General features: G+C 44.5%; 2 protein-coding genes across 5 annotated transcripts in view; both read left to right on the top strand.

Annotated features, from left to right (window-relative positions):
- zc3h3 (zinc finger CCCH-type containing 3) overlaps positions 1-7,753 on the top strand; it is a 51,830-nt gene extending 44,077 nt beyond the window's left edge. Inside the window, exons 10-13 of one of the 4 annotated variants that reach the window (XM_067513477.1) lie at positions 4,900-5,063; positions 5,152-5,309; positions 7,331-7,381; positions 7,499-7,753. In XM_067513477.1, coding sequence (XP_067369578.1) covers positions 4,900-5,063; positions 5,152-5,309; positions 7,331-7,381; positions 7,499-7,530 — 405 coding nt within the window. In that variant the 3' untranslated portion in view covers positions 7,531-7,753. Of the gene's footprint in view, positions 1-4,899; positions 5,064-5,151; positions 5,310-7,330 lie in introns of all 4 variants that reach the window. The other 3 variants (XM_067513476.1, XM_067513478.1, XM_067513475.1) reach the window with 3 other exon arrangements.
- Positions 7,754-12,735: 4,982 nt separating this feature from the next.
- Positions 12,736-16,615, top strand: mafaa (MAF bZIP transcription factor Aa). Its single transcript, XM_067514295.1, has 2 exons — positions 12,736-14,739; positions 14,827-16,615. Exons 1-2 carry the CDS (start codon positions 13,805-13,807, stop codon positions 14,852-14,854), a joined length of 963 nt encoding a protein of 320 aa, XP_067370396.1. The 5' UTR covers positions 12,736-13,804; the 3' UTR covers positions 14,855-16,615.
- Positions 16,616-18,549: the final 1,934 nt, after the last annotated feature.

Genomic DNA, 18,549 nt, shown 5'->3' with positions numbered 1-18,549 from the left:
ATGGAGCTTTGGGAAGGCTGCACTTTTACAGTCAAGTTCTCTGACACTTTTGGTTTCTCACACTGCTAAAGTGCTTCTGTTTTACCTGCCCATCCTCAGATAAAAACTGTCCCCCTCATCAGTGATTTGAACTTTATGCTTTTGTTTGAGATTCTGAGAACATGAGTTGCTGTGTGCATCTTTGAATATAAAGCCCACTGAGTCACATTTATTTGTGACATTGGACTACATCAAAAACATAACTGGGATTTGCTACTGCATACAGCAGTTATTGTGTGGATTACTATGGCCTTAAATTAAATGATGGTAGACGTTTTCTGTAATGACATTGCAGAAGCATAATAGTTCAGATTTTCTATTTTATTTCTTTTTAATTAACTCATGAAAAGTCATGAGCAGTTTGTTTTAGTTGGATTGTACACATGCATGTTTACACACACACTGTCATTTGAATGTGGATAAACACCTTAATAGATAAGGATGCAGCAGATTCTGTCACTGCGAGCTGTCTGTTGTTCCTGTGTTTAAGCCATTTTCTGAGTTTGCTTTGAGGTTGAAAAGTGTTTCATCGATGGCTTTCTTAGAAAATATTTCAACTCTGCTTTCATAGAACATCAGGGAATTACCTTGCATGATCCTAAGGATTATTTTTGTCCCTATGAAAAATTCATGTCACACATACAGTCATGGCCAAAAAATGGATCAGAAAATTGCTCCAATTGCAAAAGTTCACATGCTGGTTGTTTTTGTTTGCACTGGAACAACACAGAAAAAGTCAAGAAGAAAAGTAGAAAAAATTCCCACAGAACTCAAAATGGACAGGACAAAATTATTGGCACCTTGTCAAAATTGTAAGAAACAATTGCTTTTCAAGCATGTGATGCTCTTGTAATTTGTATTTAGACACACCTGTGGCAAGTTGTGTGTCACACTGAGCATGGAGAAAATAAAAAAGTGTAAAGAGGAGTCTGCGGATCTGCAGAGAAAAAATTGTGTGTCCACTGGGCGCAATATCATCAAGAGGTTTACAGCCTATGGCACTGTAGCTACCCTCCCTGGACGTGGACGGAAGAGCAAAAGTATTACAACAAAACACAGTCTGAATGGTGGATAAAGAACCCAGACGAACTTCCAAACAACAGTGTCAGCTCACACAATCCGTCACCGTCTGAATGAAAAGGGACACAGGAGGACACCACTGCTGACACCATATAAAAGCAAAACTGGAGTTTGCCAAAACTTGTGTGACAAAACCACAATCCTTCTGGGAGAAGCTACCATGGACAGATGAGACAAAAGTAGAGCTTTTTGTTAAAGGACATCATGGCTCGGTTTACAGGAAAAGAAAAGAACACAGTCCCTACAGTGTAACATGGTGGAGGTTCAAAGATGTTTGGGGCTGCTTGGCTGCTTCTGGAACTGGATGCCTTTACTGTGTGAACGGTATCACGAAAGCTGAGGATTTGTGCCAGTGTCAGAAAGCTGCGTCTCCACCAGAGGTCATGGGTCCTCCAGCAGGACGATGACCTGAATTACACTTCAAAAAGCACAAAGAAATGGTTCCAAACAAAGCAAGTTTGCAAAGGACGAGTGGTCCAACATTCCAGTAGAGAGGTGGATGAGACTCATGTTTACAGGAGGCGAGTGATTTCAGTTAGTTTTCCCATAGGGGGCGCTACCAAGTATTAAGTTAAGGTGTCAATTATTTTGTCCAGTGCACTTTTTGGGTTCTGTGTGGATTTGACTTTTCTTCTTGTTTGTGTTTATACATTGCAAACACAAACAATAAGCTGAAAAATAGCAAAACTTTTAAAACTGGAACAATCTTCTGAGAGAGAGTTGGATTTTCTGACAGAATTACAAGGGTGCAGATATTTTTGGCCATGACTGTATTTGCCTCTTTACAACTATGAACAAGAAGGAAAAATTTGTCATGTAGGGCTGAAAGGTGGGTTAATCAGCTGCTTGGTCTAACTAACAAAATAATTTAAATTTCAGTTATCTTAATAATGCTAATCAAACATTTTCAGGTCTCAATATTAAAACACACAAATTAATCACACGCACTTTAATGTTGCTTGAAAAACATGAGTATCACTTCGTTATTAATAAATAGATAATAACAATTTGGCTAATATATAGATAATTTCCCTACAACAAAAATGCCAAATTTACTTCTTCTGTTTTATTGGAGTTTTCTATATTTATGTCATAAATGACCGAAAATGATGATGGATTTAAAAAAGGAAAAACCCAACAAATGTTTTTGGTTTCAGTTTCAGAATGTTTCAGTTCATGACTGCTTCCTAAAAGCCCAGGGAAAAGTGAAAAGGTAATTTGAAATATTTTAAGATTGTGTACATTTCTTACAGTTAATTGCCAAAAAAAAAGGGATGAATCAAAAAAGAGAGCTGGTTATTTGCAGCCATAATATTGTGAACCACAGTGTATGATATAACTGATAGGGTCACTTATGATCTCATGCACCAAATATAAACCCCTGGGCATCATCAACACCAGTGGCAGGCTTGATTTGTTGGGTAAAATGTTGTGTCAAAACCGCAGCCGTATAAGATGATCCAGAGAAACATTTGACAGGGAGCTGATCCCGGAGCTCCCTGGCACCCAGGGGTGCACGAACATGTGTGAGAGTGCGGTGGAAGGGGGTCCGGTGGCAGCAAGTCAGGGCTGCTTGACTCCACAGAGAGTTGACCACGAGTCGTTAGCCTTCCTGGAAAATTGATCTCAGGATCAGGATCTCTCTCCCCTCCACACACACACACACGCCTCCTGATCCACACTCTATTTCTAGACCAACCTGCTTCCCAGTCCCACACTCCTCAGCCTTCCACACGCTCCTTGCAGCCTGCACTCCAGAGTGAATATAATTAGCTTTTCTGACAGGTGGGAGGGATCAGATCTCATGGAGAATGAAGCTACCAATTTACACCCGTATTACACTGTCATACACACTCACTTACAAACATGCATGTGAAAGCTTGCTGTTTCAGGCACAACTCTCCCCAGAATGACACTAACTGTGACCCACTTTCTCAACCTGCAGTGTAAAGGAGAAGGATAGGAGTGTCTCCAACAGTAGTAAGCTTCAAAAGCTGCTCATCTTCTAAGACTGGATGGAATAAGAGAATAGCAAGGACCTAATCAGGAGCTGGAACTCTTTACCATCTTTGTGCAGCTACATTACTGAGTCGCTCCTAAAAACAGAAATGGGGATGTCTCAAAACCGGTACCAGCATCGGGTCCCATATTGCCCTTGTGTACTTATACTCATACTGAGAAAACTTCTCCAATATGCCATCCGATACCACGCTAACCTCATGTTGGTTAAACAGGTAGGCGGTGGTTTGGAACTGCGGTTGTAGCTCAGTGGGGCAGCTCCTTGGGCACTGACACTGAACTCCCAAGTCGTCCCTGGTGTCTGCTGCTCAGTTATAAATCACTTTGCATAAAAGTGTCTGTTAAATACTAATCCGTGTTGTCTGTGAATCTCCATCCTGGATTTCATCCCAAATTGGCCCTTTGTTTTTTTTCTTTTTGTTCTTTTTGGCAAAAGTTGGGTCTGTTAATCAATGAGCTACTGTATCTCTGTTATGAGAACGTCCACTCATTAGTTGGGTTGTTATTCAAGACTGTCAGACTAGAAATATGTGACAGTGGAAAAGTCTTCACGTGTGTCCCCACTACAATTTGGACAAGCAGCTCGTACTAGAATCCCAACCGTTCAGTACTGAGTATTGTCAAATAGTCAATGGTAAGTGTTGTACTTTGCAAAAAAGTACTAATGGGACATCCCTAGACAAAAACTTTTAGTTTTCCCCAATACTCTTAAAAGAGAAATATTCTGCAAGCGTTTGTTAACATTGAGAGGTGCCATCAAAAGCTTCTGTGGCCCACAGTTTGTGAACAGCCTGGCATCAGAGCAGAGATTCTTCTAATGCCTTTTTTTTTTCTAAAGCTTCGATCCATGTGTTCATAAACTAATTAAAGAAGTATTTTCTTTGAATATGAAGAAAGACCTTTCTTAAATTGCTTGTACATCCTTTCTGTAAAACATTAAAGAGTGACTTCATCAATTTTCAACTAGTGTGTAAATGTACAATATTTTCCTGCTCCTGGCTGAAAAACTCCTTCAGGTGACATCTGGAGGGGTTTTTCATGATTAGGAGTTCAGATGATGCAGTCGGGGTGACCATGATTAGAACCAAAGAGCCATGAGGTGACCTAGTCGGAACTGAAGGTTCCTCCGAGTGATATCATCTCTTTTTAGCTAGAAGTAGAGACATTTTGATATAGGGACGTCAATGGGAAATTTTATTTACATGACCTACACTAACTAGAATCAAAAGAAGTGAAGGTGTCCTTTTAACAGAGCACTCAGACTGTGTAAAGCCATGAGCTGCAAGCTGTGGCTGCCATAAGATACAGTTAGCTGCAAATGTTTGCAATGGCAGAAAGAGTCAAACAAAGAATTGTTCATCAACATAATATTTATTCCACATTCTGCTGGTACAAAAGTTCCTTCAATGGTAGTTAATGTTGTTAACTACTGATGGATGCAGCCTCTTGCCTAGATATTAGCTGGACCTGTGAGACCCCTACTACAAAGTGAGAGAGTTCGCGAGTTGACAACATTTGTATGAAACAATTACTGTAAAATGTATTTTTTTGGGCTGGAACGGCTTTGATGTGTGGCCAACAAAACACTGTGTGAAACAACAAACTGTCAGTAACTGGGTGGATTCCGTTCTTTGTGGAGATTTCCTCTCTAACGTGGTATTTACATTTGGGAGTTTGCTCATGAATTCTGCTTTGTACCTCACATCTGGCAGATTACTAAACTGAAACTTGAAATCCTGTTGCTCTGTGTGTAACCACCAGTGTAAGAAGAAGCACACTCTAGTGTGTCCAGACTTTTCCAAGACGGGGTCCTGCCCACGAGGCACCCGCTGCAAGCTGCAGCATCGCCAACGAACCAAACAAAGTGCCAGCAACGCCTCCTCCGTCCCGGCTAAGAAAACCCGAACCAAGGAGTCTTGTAAGAGGTTAGAAAAGCCGATCACACGTTGTTAATCCTAGTGTTTGGTCCTGTTTTATTGTTCTTGTCTTTTTTCCACCCCCTCACCCCACCAGGCCCCGTCTATCTGTCGCCATGCCTCCGGGCTCCCCGGCAGCTACAGAGACACCCGCTACAGGTCCTCTGGCTCTGCCGTCTTTCATCTCTCTTTCCAGCTCTCCGGAAGAGGCCAACGCACCAGACATGCTGCCAGTCGAGACCACAAAGGTTAAAGGTAACAAAATGCATACAAACTAAATATTTAATGTCTGAGAAATGGGCAATATTTATTTGAAAATGAAAGTTATACTGTCTGTATATTTTCTTTTTAACTGTGAAATTCGGACCTGCTTCACATCGCATTCTTTTCTACACCAACTTGTGGTAGATATCAACTGTCTTTTCACATGCGAAATACATACGCTATTAAAAAAACACTTCCCTTCCTTTGGGAGAACTAACTGTGCTGAGATATTGTGCAGAGATGGTTTGTGGAAGGATCTTGTTTGACATGAAAGCCAAAGGATCATTCCTCAGTTGATCTGAGCTGCAGACGGATAATGATGATCAGAGCAGAGCTGCAGACAGAAGTGTGATGATGCTAGGGGAGCAGCAATGACGCTCAGTGGACAGAGGTAATAATATTTAGCTTTTGTTTGTTTCTGGGGGGACAGAAGCACAGCTGAGCTCTCTGTTGACAGACTTGACAGAAGATTAGGAGCGAGGCAGCCTCCCCCGAGCCTTCCCACCCCTCTTCTGCTAAATTATCCACCTGCCCCTGCTTGCTGGACACACACACACACACACAAACAACCCCTGCAATGCAACATTTGACCACTTGCAACACGTGTGTTCAACCTAAGTTTGCCAGCAGTGATAAACGTTTTACCAAACCAAAGAGATGCAGCAAACCAGTTCTGAACAGCCTGCTGTACAAGATGGTCAAACTTGAGATTTTCCACAATGCAGGTCAGTTTGACTGTGCTGTTGTAACAAGGGCAGAATGTGGTTTGACATTGGGACCTTGCCCGATAAAGATATCGTCTGGATGGTAACATACAGTCAGCTGTTTCAAAACCTGCAAATATCTTTCCATATTGATGGTGCAGATTATACATAATGCTGTGTGCACTCATGTACCACCACACGCAACTTTCCTGAGATGTTTTAATTATATTATGAAGGTGATGAAATCCCCAAATTCTTTTTACCTTTACAAGCATTACATTGTGAAACTCAGCTGGATCCTGGATACATGGTAAAGTGTCCTTGGAAAAGAATCTGAAATCCAAGTTCCCCCCGGTGGTTCAGGCTCAGGAGACTGAGAAAACCATTTATGTTTCGGCTGTTAAACTGCCCCAGTCTAATTAGGGATTGCATCAAATTCACACTGATCAAATTTCTCAATTTGATGAGTTAGGTCTTGATTTAGGGTCTTTTTACAATTTGCGATCAGAAATCAGTTTAATTGATTTGCAAATCTTTGTGTTCTCTTTTTTTTCTATGTACATTTTGCATTTTGTCACAACTTTTCTAAAAAAAATAGGGTTTTTATTATCAAATATCAAAACAGTAGTTTTGTTTTGCAGAGAAAGTGCATGTCTGTCTCATTGTGGTAACTGAATCTTATTCTTGTGGGACAGTGATAGTCTGTCAGTCTTTTCTCTTAACTAGGATTTTATGAGAGAGATTTCAGCTTCTTTTTAGATTTCTTGGAAACAGGCAGAACCTTTGACCTTGGTTATCTTGACCTCTGACCTTCTACTCAGACACAGATTTAGTGGACATGTTTGAACTCAATGGTATTTTTCATTCTAAAAGTGTGTCCTTGCTCTACACTTTGGTGTTGAGAAGGTTGAGTACAACATCTCCAGGTGACGATTCACAGTTTGTGAAGAGCTGCCATCAATGAGAGCAGCAGCATGACGGGTTAACACTGCCATGTCCGTCCTAATAAGGACGTCGCTCTTTGAAGCTCTTCACACCGAAAAAAGATGATTCCTCGTCTTTGCACCTTCCTTGTCCAGTTGGTTTGTGCTCTAAAGTCTTACTAATGACACTGTGCCCCTCACCAATGCACTGCACCACCCAGAGCCTTATTAAAGGTGGAACGCAGCCAAACAAGCTCCTCTTCACTTTGCATAAATTAGCTCAGATGCAATGTATCACTGCCAATACTGCAACGTCACACACACACACACTTACACAATTTCATCCATCCTTGTTGTCCTCTTCTCTCCCTCATTTACTCATCAGCTGAGATGTCATCACTCAGCATTTCAGCAGGATTCAACACCCAGTGCATCAGTCAGTTGGACACAAGTGAACACACACCTTGTTTTTATTTTTTTATTTTTTATTGTATCATTTCTGCCAAAACTTTTCCTCTTTTCATTCTTTTCATTTCTATTTCCTCTTCCTCAGAGAAAAAGCTGCAGATCAAGCCTCGATTGTAAAACCACAGATACCAGCAGCACCAGAGGTGAACGACACTTTATGGTTTGTGAGCTTCAGGTTTGTCCTGACAGGTGTATATGTGAATTATTTCACTCAGGGCCTGAAAGTTTTAATTCCAAGCCTCTGCATCTATTTTACATTTCAATTTGGATGATTACAAAAGTGATTTTCTCATAAGATCTTGTGATTTTTTTTTTTAAATAAAGCATTAACTTTTACCACTTTCTGTTTGACAATCTCTCTTTGATAAGTGAAGCATTGCAGGGTGTGTCTGTTTTGTCTGAGTGTGTTATGTGAGCATTTACAGCCGCTTACTTTTTAGACAGGGTTAAAATCACTGATTGGTGCAGCTCATTTTTTTTATAAAGTAATGTAGAAAATACAGATATTATAGTCTGACACTGGAAACAAAGTTTGACTTTTACTGAGCAGGTTTCCTGATAAGAGTCTGTGAGATTTTGGTTCACAAACAGGCACAAATGTGTCAAACCTGGCAGCTGATTTTTAGGCCTCTGAAGTCTGCACACGATCACTCTGCAGGGGAGGTTTTTGTCAAAAAATGATTCTAATAGTTCCCCTCCTGAATCCGCAAATGTCATTTGAAGACCTGCGTTTGTGTGCACTTAGCTGTAGGAATGGTTTGGTCTCATTTTAGCTGTTTCCAGCTCAGTACTCAGCACAAAGATGTGACAACATTGAAGCACATTTTCCAACATCGTGAACTATTTCTCAGCAACACACCTGCCCCACACACATGCTATGCTGAGATACAGTCGACTCTATGATTTTGCTGATAAGAAATAAAAAAAATTGATCTTCCTATGTAAACTTTAATCCCCCAAAAACCTCACTTCTCCCAGATCAAACTGTGACATGAAGGACGTGCGTCGTGCTTGTTAACATAAACTGAAACATAAATTAGAGACTATTCGACTGGTGGTTGTTGGAGAACTTTGGTCCTTGAGCAACATTGTCATATGCTGCCAGTTAGTGTGTGTGTGTGTGTGTGTTCATCTCTCCTGGATTTATTGACAGCAGCGAGTGGAGATGGAGAGTTGGACATGTTTCTCAGAAAAGGCAAGCGACAGCGAGCCATCACTCTTCTATTCTCACCACTTTTTTTCCCCTTTCCTTCCTCCTCCTCCTCCTCCTCACCCACGTTGCTCCTCTCCTGCGCTGAAGACGTAAGTGCCTTAGACAGATGTCTGCTGCCTCTTGTCTAAAACCCTCAACGTGAGCTGCTGAGCTCGGCAAACTCTAATTAAGATCAATATTTCAATTTTTAGTAAAAGCGCAAGAGACGGAGGGAAGACAGGGAGAGAAATCATCTGTCCACGGAGACTCAAAGAGACAAAAAGAAAGGTCAACTGTGATTCTTCATTCTGCGTGTTTGTGTGCAAAGTGTGTAGTTAATGTTCTCAAGACTCCTTTTTTATTCAGATGTTTTTCTTTTTGGTGGAATAGTTGGTGTGTACAACTTGTTTTTGTAGTGTTGCCCTTTGTACGTGGATGAATGGTTAAACTGTCTTTACTAACTGATGCACGGCTGCTAACGCACAGTCAAACAAGACACCAGTCAGATCATAACTGATGACATACTGAAAACATATAATTTAATTTTTCAATTCAACTTTATTTACATTGCGCCAATTCACATAAAGATGTATAGAGAGAACCCAACAATTCCCCCTTTAACCAGCACTAAGCAACAGTTGAGAGGAAAAACTCCCATTAACGGAAGAAACCTCCAGCAGAACCAGGCTCAGGGTGGACGACCATCTGCCTCGACCGGTTGGGGTGAGTGGAAAGTGAAGAGAGAAGAGAAAAGGGCAACAAAAGCAACAACAAAACATCGGGCAGGATGGTAGGACCAGTATCTGCAGACTGGTAAACGCACACCTCCAAAGCTAGAGACACCTGCAGAAAGACAGAGAGAGGGAGACAGAGAAGGACAACTACTACTGTACAACGTACAGTAACATACTTCAAAGGTTCTTGTTTTAGCTACAAGATTGAAAAGGTCAATACTGAAAAGAACAAGCCCAATGAAATGGATGAAGAAATGAAGGGGAAAAAACACTTATGACAGAACACTGGCAGATATCACCTCCATCCGTTTGCAGCTGTGTGCACAAAGTCATTTTTTTGCACAAGAATCTGTTACTATTGTCTTTTTAAACCACCAGCAGCAGCTTCAAACTAAATCCTCCCTGATGTTGTTTCTCCCAAAACCTATAGTAAAGAAGCAGGTGTCAACCTACTGAGCTCCAGCCTTTTTTTTTCCCCCTTATGAGCTGCTTCATCCTTTTTCCCATCACATATGAAAGCAAAACACATGACACCTTCCAAGTTCACAGTAAACTCCCACTGACCCCGAAGGACGTCTGTTAACTTTTGCAGAAACAATTTGGACGATGCCTTTTGGAACAGCATTGATTGTTTCTGATGGACATTAAGGTTGTAGGCAAATTGCTCTGAGTGCAATGTTAGGACCTAAACTTTTGTAAAGTTCGCAGAACAACTTAATGCCTCCACTTTTGTTCTTCCAGTAGTTGTGCCCAACATTTGAGCTGCTCAACTTCTGAGTTTTAGCTCTACACTAAGTGACAATTATAGTTAATGTGGGTCAACTGTTGGTCTGTTTACAATCTGTGTGAAGCAAAAGATGGAGGAAGAGACGCACCACTTATGACTCATTGCTGATTGAGTTGGGAGATAAAAAGAAATCTAATTTCTCCTTTTATTTGTCTTTAGGAGATGTGTCAGCCCTGAGTTACCGCATTACTGCTCCTTCTGGTTCAGGTGCTGCTGGCTCCTCTAATGAACCTCATTTTGAACAGGTTTCACGTTAACAGCTAGAATCCGGGGGTTTAACAAAAGGAGACTTTACTTTGTGATCCATTCGGTTCCACCTTCAGTCCTCGGCAGGTCCAGAGCTTCAGCACCAACTTCCCAGATCTCAGTGCCCTGTTCTCAGCTCTAAAGTGTCCTCACAACACTCACAATTCCCCCTGAAGTTTACTTTTCCATTTTCCTGCCTTCAGCTCAGACTCGGATGTCTCTGCTTCTTTGGGACCCAAACCCCCTTTTCATCACTCTGGCGAATAAACATGATTTGTATAAAAGCCAGGCCTCGTGCATGTGTGGAAACTCCTGCTTTCTAAAGAAAGCTGCATGCGTGCGTGCGTGCTTGCGTGCGTGTCCCATCGCTGCACAATTAGAGCTGATTCCTCCACAGTGGTATTAGTGACAAAAAGCCCCTCCAGGCTTCAGATAACCCTGAGCCACCTCCCGGTGCTGGTCTCTGTGCTGTGGATGCTGGCTGCCCCGGCTCAAAGCCACCGCCGATCCTCCACCTTGCTGATGTCCATTTTGCTTAAATCGGTAGAACTGCACTTGCAGCGAAGTCCCACTATGCATAGGCACAATGAAAACCCTGACTTGAAAAATTTATGTCTCAAGCCCCCGGCCGCAGACACTCCCCTTCCCCTGACAATGAATGGACCACAGCAGATCTTCTTAAAGCTGCCATCTCAATGCAGACTGCTTAGCTTGGCGTTTGGGGGCCAGCTCCTGCTTCTTTGATTAAAAAAAGCCGCTCTCCTAATGACTTCGCGCACCTAAACTTCAAATACCATGATATGATTTCTGTCCCTTCATCTCAGACTCTTCTTTTCATCCTCGCCAGCAGATTTGAGGCGGGGGGCGCGCGCGTATTTCATGGCGAGTTCGGACGGGAAGTAAAGCTCAGCAGCTGCGCAAGGCTTTCCCTTTCTCATCTGACCAAGTGAAACTTACTGCCACCTGTTTTTCTCGCACATAGACACTTTATTCGGCAGATATATCACTCACGTGTCGGGGGTAGATGGGACTCCTGGGGGCGGCCGCTGCTGAACAGGCTAAACGGGGTCAGGTGCAGCCGTGTCCCGGTTTAAGTCCTGCTGCCATGATGCTTATCACCGGTATCGACATCCTGCTCATCCTCGCGCTCTGATTTGCTTCACCCCAGTTAAAGCTTGTCTCTCCCCAGAAGGAAAAAAAGACAAAAGTGTCCAGAATGGAGACGTGCGCGGCGGAGCTTAATTATCCGTCGATCCCCGGAGATGAGCCGGGATGCAATTTGCGGTTAATTGCGAATGAAAACCCTTTAGACCAGTGCCAGGGACTTTCCAATCACACTTAACCCGTGCGCAGCCAGCGCGGCCTCCTCGTGGTCTCGCGGAAATGACTTTTGGCAGAGGGAGTTGCGGCCTTAAATCGATCAGTGATTGATTGATTTGGTGGCTGGTGGTGTCACCAGGAGCCTCAGATTTCCTCACAGAGACTCGTACAATAAGCCGTTTGTAATAAAGCCGTCAGTGGACGCGCCTCAGTTCTGTGCCTGATCGCATGTTTTTCTCTGTTGGTTCGTGTGAACGCTTCAGTTCAGTGACTCAGCAAACGTCATTATTTTATTAGAGACTTTTATTTCATCGCTACTGATGCTCAAATGGATTCACTGTGCTTTGCTTTATTCCGTTTTTATCCTTTGAGTTTAGCGTGTCTCCGTCCTAGGACTCTGGACTCATAGTGTGAATCCCTCTGTGAGTCGTGCTTTTCAGTTTGCCATCAGAAAATGTTTAATGAATGCAGTCAACGGAAATGTAAATGTGTCCTTAGTCTGTCCAAAGCTTACGACATGTTTGCGATAACAACCTGGTGGGACACCTGAGCGCATTGCCGTCAACTGTGTGTGTCTGTGTGTGTGTGAGGCCTCAGGTAGAAAAGCGCCGTGTGGGCGGAGATTATTCACAAGCAAATTAAATATTTATCACATTTTAAAAGTTTAAATTAATATCTTTGAATTTTTTTTTCACCTTAAAGTCCTATTAAAAATATATGGACATCAGGGTCTTCAACAACCCGGACGTCATTTTCTTGTCCTGTGACGTCTTAGTACACGCGCACAGCCTCCCTGCATCACTGGCACGCGCCCATAACACGGTAAGGGCCGTTTGTAAACTTTGAATTAGATTTTTAATCTGAGAAACTCGGAGCTGTCACCTACCGTGCAGTAGCATCTGCTCGGGCACTAGAGGGGGGCAAGGGGGGGGGGGGGGGGGGGTCTGCTGCACCTGTTTTCCGTGCGCTCTCCCTCCCGCTCACTTCGTCTTTGCTCGGCTCTTCTCGACCGGACGCTGCCCGGAGAGTGTATAGAGGGCTGCGATTGGAGAATGCAAATCGGCCTCTGAGATCTCCTCCCATTGGCCCGTCACACCTCTGTGTGGGAGGGTCGGGGGCCACGCTGTCTTTATAAGTGCAGTTTGCCTCCCAGTGCCACAGTGGCACTGCGTTGGTTGCTCGGTGAGTCTCTTGCAAACAGTTTGAAGGTCGTTAGAGAGAAAGTGGAATTTATCACCTCCTGCGTAATAACATACACACTCAACACATAAGGTCATAGGCGCGCGCTGGTGAGCGGCAACAGCAACAGCAACGTGGGGACGGAACCTGCAAGTAGACGCTGCTTGAATTAAATACCTGGACTGAGCAGAACAGCGGGGGGTCGGGCTGTCCTGTCCCTGCGTGCAGGACAACTACCTGCAACTTCACAATAATCTTCAATCATATGAACTTTGAAAACTTTTGCACGTGTCGTTCCATTTTGGAGTCTGGAGAGGTTTTTACGCACACGTGCGCATCGCCCTGTGACTGTCACACGCTCTGAAGTCAGTGCGTTTGTTTGAAACTTAAAATTCGGGCCATGCTGCAGTGACTTCAGCCCGCTGACCGGGGCCACGTTGGAAACAGCGGGACGCTTGGAAAATATTTCTCACGCACCGAACGGAGGAGACTCGGTGGAGAAGAACAGAGGACAGTAAATCACAAGGAGGCAAGTGGGCTGCTGAGGTGAAGCGAGGACAAGGCAGGTTGGTGTCTCCAAATTACTGGGCTCCGGTTTCAGCCGCCCCGGGGGTTCCTGGTATTAAGGCTTGCATTTGACCTGGGATAAGTTGTCAACAAGAGCAGCGAGTGGAGGCGCACTGGCAGGTGTACAAGTTCATTTACATGCATACATATATTCACGCAACTAAATATAGAAGTTGTCTTAGGGAAGAGCAGCCTTAATAAGTTTCCCCACCCACCCGCTGGCTCTGCAGCAGCTCCACGCACCGGGCGTGTGCGTGTGTCTATATATACACCATACAGGCTTTTATTCCTGCTCGCAATCTGTATTCGAGAGGGCTTCCCGCCGTCGGTTTGGCTGTGAGGGCAGGAGTCGTCGCATGGACTGACATGGCCACCGACCTCGCCATGAGCGCAGAGCTGCCCAACAGCCCTCTGGCCATAGAGTACGTTAATGACTTTGACCTGATGAAGTTTGAGGTGAAGAAGGAGCCGCCGGAGGCCGATCGCTACTGCCACCGTCTCCCGTCGGGCTCCCTCTCCTCCACCCCCATTAGCACACCCTGCTCCTCCGTGCCTTCCTCCCCAAGTTTCTGCGCTCCCAGCCCGGGCGCGCAGCCCAACCCGAGCCTCGCCGGCGGGGTCAACGGCAGTGGCAACAGCAACAACAGCAGCAGCGGCAACAACAATCACGGCAGCGCGGGCAAACCTCAGCTGGAGGACCTGTACTGGATCCCCAGCTACCAGCACCACATCAACCCCGAGGCGCTCAACTTGACCCCGGAGGACGCGGTGGAGGCCCTGATCGGTAACGCGCATCACCATCACCACCACCATCAGGCCTATGAAGGCTTCCGCGGGCAGCAGTACGTCGGGGAGGACCTGTCCTCGGCCTCGGCGGGCCACCATCACCAGGCCCATCACCACCACCATCACCACCACCACGGCCACCACGTCCGCCTGGAGGACCGCTTCTCCGACGAGCAGCTGGTCAGTATGACGGTGCGGGAGCTGAACCGGCAGCTGCGGGGCTTCAGCAAGGAGGAGGTGATCCGCCTGAAACAGAAGAGGCGCACCCTAAAGAACCGGGGCTACGCGCAGTCCTGCCGCTTCAAGCGCGTCCAGCAGAGGCACATGCTCGAGACCGAGAAGTGCACCCTGCAGAACCAGGTAGAGCAGCTGAAGCAGGACGTGGCGCGTCTTGCTAAGGAGAGGGATCTTTACAAGGAGAAGTACGAGAAGCTGGCCAGCCGGACCTACAGTGCCGGTGGAGCCGCCAACACGAGAGACCCGCCCGGGAAACAGGCCAACACAGAGTTCTTCATGTGAGAGACTGATGATTTGTAGCATAGACCCGCCATACCTCCCTGTTACATTCATTTCAATTTTCTGCCTTTGTATTTTGTTTACAGTTATTCCCTGGACAGAAAAAGACTCTAGAACACAGCGTCTGAACAGTGACTGCACTAATGTGTGCGCGCATTGTGAGTCTTAAAGATGTTGTGGCAACACTTCTGTAAGCTGTGATGTGGGCGCATGGGATCACTCACCCTGTGGTAACAGAACCTGGTCAGGAGTCTTCCTGAAGCACCCTGACATTTAGCGGGACTGTCTTAATTCAGAGACGATGTTGTCTTAAAACTGGGGGGGGGGGATGGGGCAATAGGGTTTGTTATACGTTTGGGGCTGAAACTGCAGCAGACGTGTAGGAAGCTCCGCAGACTGTTGGTGTGTTGCACACAAGGCACCTGTCCATATTGCAAGTCTGTAGTTTTCCTGTCCCCATTTGCAACCCTGCATGCAGGACATGTATGGTACCTTTCAGTCATCTCCCAGAATCCCTCCACATGTATGGAAAGCATGGCCCATGGCTCTGTCCTCGTCCTCCTCCTCCTCCTCGGCCAGCAGTTAAGGCCTGGGTATGCAAAACGTTTTCCCATTGGCGGGCAAAAATGCAAAAACAATGTGCTACTGCGAAAACTGAATGCGTCTTCAACTGCTATTTTCAATCAAGTTTTCTATTTGTTTTAAAAAAGAAAAGAGAAAAAAACGACAAAAAGAGATTAACTGAGCCAGATTTTAGACTGTATTTATTTCCACCTGTACATAACGTAGAGAAAAAAACGGTCAACTGTGTTATTTTATCTTCTCTCTTTTTAAAGATCAACTGCTTTTGTTGCTTGGATTATTGGAAACGTCTTAATACAAATGTTTGTATGTTACAGCATGCAAAGCCTCCTCCTCCTCCTCCTCTTACTGAACGTGTGTAATGTCAAAGGCAACTGCACTAGGACGAGATCAAACTGGACGAACGTTTACTTTCATAGGACCTTTGATGTGGTACTTTCTAAAAAGCTGGATGGGAATTTGATGAGGTGAAAGTCTGCTTTGTTAGACGGACACGGACCGCGTTCGCTGCTAAAACTCTATGCACCAACCTAATGATTAAAGACACTTAATTTCATGATTGATTTTTTTTTTTTTGTATGTTTAGTCTTTTTTACTTTAAATATTTGTAGCCAACATTTTCTCGGGCCTGCGGGTTCGTCCTGCAGCTCGGCTTCTTAATGAGAGGAGGTGGTAGAGATGTACTGTTCTTGGAGGAACTCGATGCATTATTCTGTGAACAAGAAAAGCCCTGCTCCGTGTGTTTTCTGCTGCCTAGATATATGTGCAATATTGTGCAGAAGTGTCCGCACCTGTTGAGTGACGTGCAGGAGAAGACACTGGGAATATTAGGTTTAGCTCAAAATGTGCCACAGGAAAACAACCACGAAACGCAAACTAAATCTCTGGAGCACCTGGTGCTTCCTAAAACTCTCCTCGGGTTAAATGAGTGAAACATAATAAAAACCATATGAACAACAAGTAATTGGTGCTAATTAAAATTTAGACCAACAACAATTTACCTCTTTATTTTTTTTTTGTTTGTTTTGTTTTATCCTGAATTTGTGGATGTTTCTTAAAGCAACTACAACCTAAAACATCCTTAATTGACTTTAAAGGAAACTGCAACAAATAAAAGGGAGAAAAACATGAGAGCAAACTTCTGCACAGTGCTGTTAATGTATATCTGTACATATCATTTCTATATTTATTCAATGAACGTGTCCTAACGTGTCAACAAGTGAAAAACCTACAAAGTGGAACGTTGTTGAGAATCTTGTTTTCATAATGTTTAATAAAAAGTTCTGTCCCAAATCTGTGAGACTGCTGCTGCCGTCCTTGGTACAGAGAGGAGGGTTGTTTTTGTTTTTTTTGTTTTTTTATTTATCTTTCTGCCTTTAAAGTATTAGCTTTGATTTATGTCCAAATATCATTCTTTAAGTTTGGCATTTCAGGCCCGAGTTTATTTCACTGCAGCTGCATGAATGGGATTTAAAAAAAGATCTGGAATGTAAAGATAAAAAAAATTAGGCCGTTTAATTCTAAAATATGCGCTTATATTAATGGAAAAACGCGCGTTTGGAAAATAAAAATCCAAAACAAATACGAAGCAGTTTAGCCTGTATTTACAACGTCAATAATAATTATAATTTAAATGAAATATATTGACAGAACACGGATAAATTGGAAGTATGCTTCATAATTTAATAATCAATTTCTTCTTATTATTACTATTATTATTAACAATAATAATATTATTGTTAATATTAACAATATTTGTTGGTAGTAGTAGCAGCGGTAATATGCGTAATTAAGTTTAAAAATGTGGCTGCTGAAATTCAATACTGAATTTTTTTTTCTGTGTTTTATCCTGGAATACAAACAGCACTTTCGGTGCTTGTGTCCCAGCATCTCCGTGTCCGGTGGAGCCGGATGTGCGGGGACATCACGTCCCACGTTTCCACATTCGTGTCCGTGAGTGTGAGAAGCACCGGCGGAGGCGGTGACATCGCAGCGGCCTCTGTGCGCCTCGTCAGCCGCTGACGGTTAAGTGAGAGCGGCCTGTTCTCTGCCGCTTCCTGCTGCCGCTTCCTGTCTCACACACTTGTGTTTTGAATTTGTCCACAGGCAACTGCATGATGCCCGGCACGCGCCCCAGGCTTCATTAAGTGTTCTCTCCTCCTCGAGGCAGCGCAGGTCGCGACAGATGCCCCCCACCCCACCGCGTTGCTGCTGATGTGACACCGCTGTCAGGCCCGTTGGGTTACGGCTCACTGCAAACACACACCGTAACTCACCGTGTGTGTGTGTGTGTGTGTCTGTGTGTGTAAGAGCCAAATACTTCCAGGTGTGTTCCTTACACGTCCCTCTTTTCATACAATCAGATTTCATAGCTTCTTGGTGACACACGTTGTTCTATGAACTGATGTAAAGTCACAGCGCTTCCAAACATCGCCTCGCTCTTTCTCACGCCCCTCACACACCTGTGGACGCTTGTGTACGTACACATTTATTGCACAGCTGTTCTCATCTGTGCAATCAGCACCTTCCAGCATGTGTGTGTCCCAGCCAAATTGCTGAATGATGAAATCTGTTCAGATTTAAATTTTCTCTTAATACCTGACCCCCCACCCCCCGCCCCTCTCCTCAGCCTCTCCATCACTCCTCTCTTTGAGTTTTTGCTGACTCAGGAGAAACGCGGAGCAGCGTGACAGGCGTCACCTCGCTGAGAGTCAGAGTGCACGTATAGAAACTGTGCTGCTGTGCAGTGGAATGAAGAATCAAGAGTGTGCGTGTGTGTGTGCGCGCGCGCACAAGACACTGAGATAGAGATCACTCTGACTGTACCGTGGGCTTTTCTTTCCATAAATCAGGGCAGAGTCCATCCGAGCTGCATCTGAGAGACAAACTGAGTGAAGCAGAGAGAGAGTGAGGTGCAGTGTGTCTCTGGCGTCTGGAGCTGCTGCTGCTGCTCAGATTCAACACAGTCAGCGTCTCTTCGGCTCAGCTTACCTACAGTGTACACACACACACACACACACACACACACACACACACACACACACACACACACACACACACACACACACACACACACACACACACACACACACACACACACACACACACACCATGAACAGAGTCCAGACCAACAGTGTGGTAGCTGTGGTGCAGCTGATAGATTCACATCTTTTTAATAAGACTGATAAGACCCTCAGCCTCCACCCCTCCTCTCCCTCGCCTGTTGT

Source organism: Channa argus, chromosome 8, assembly GCF_033026475.1.
Source record: "Channa argus isolate prfri chromosome 8, Channa argus male v1.0, whole genome shotgun sequence".
NCBI lineage: Eukaryota > Metazoa > Chordata > Actinopteri > Anabantiformes > Channidae > Channa > Channa argus.
Note: the sequence above shows the minus strand (reverse complement) of the source record. Positions and strands in the feature narration are given on the sequence as shown.

Excerpts from the sequence above, each read along its gene's own strand:
- mafaa (XM_067514295.1), top strand. The coding sequence starts at position 13,805 with ATGGCCACCGACCTCGCCATGAGCGCAGAGCTGCCCAACAGCCCTCTG. Across the intron at positions 14,740-14,826 it reads GCCAACACAGAGTTCTTCAT|TTATTCCCTGGACAGAAAAA; the intron begins GTGAGAGACTGA and ends TTTTGTTTACAG.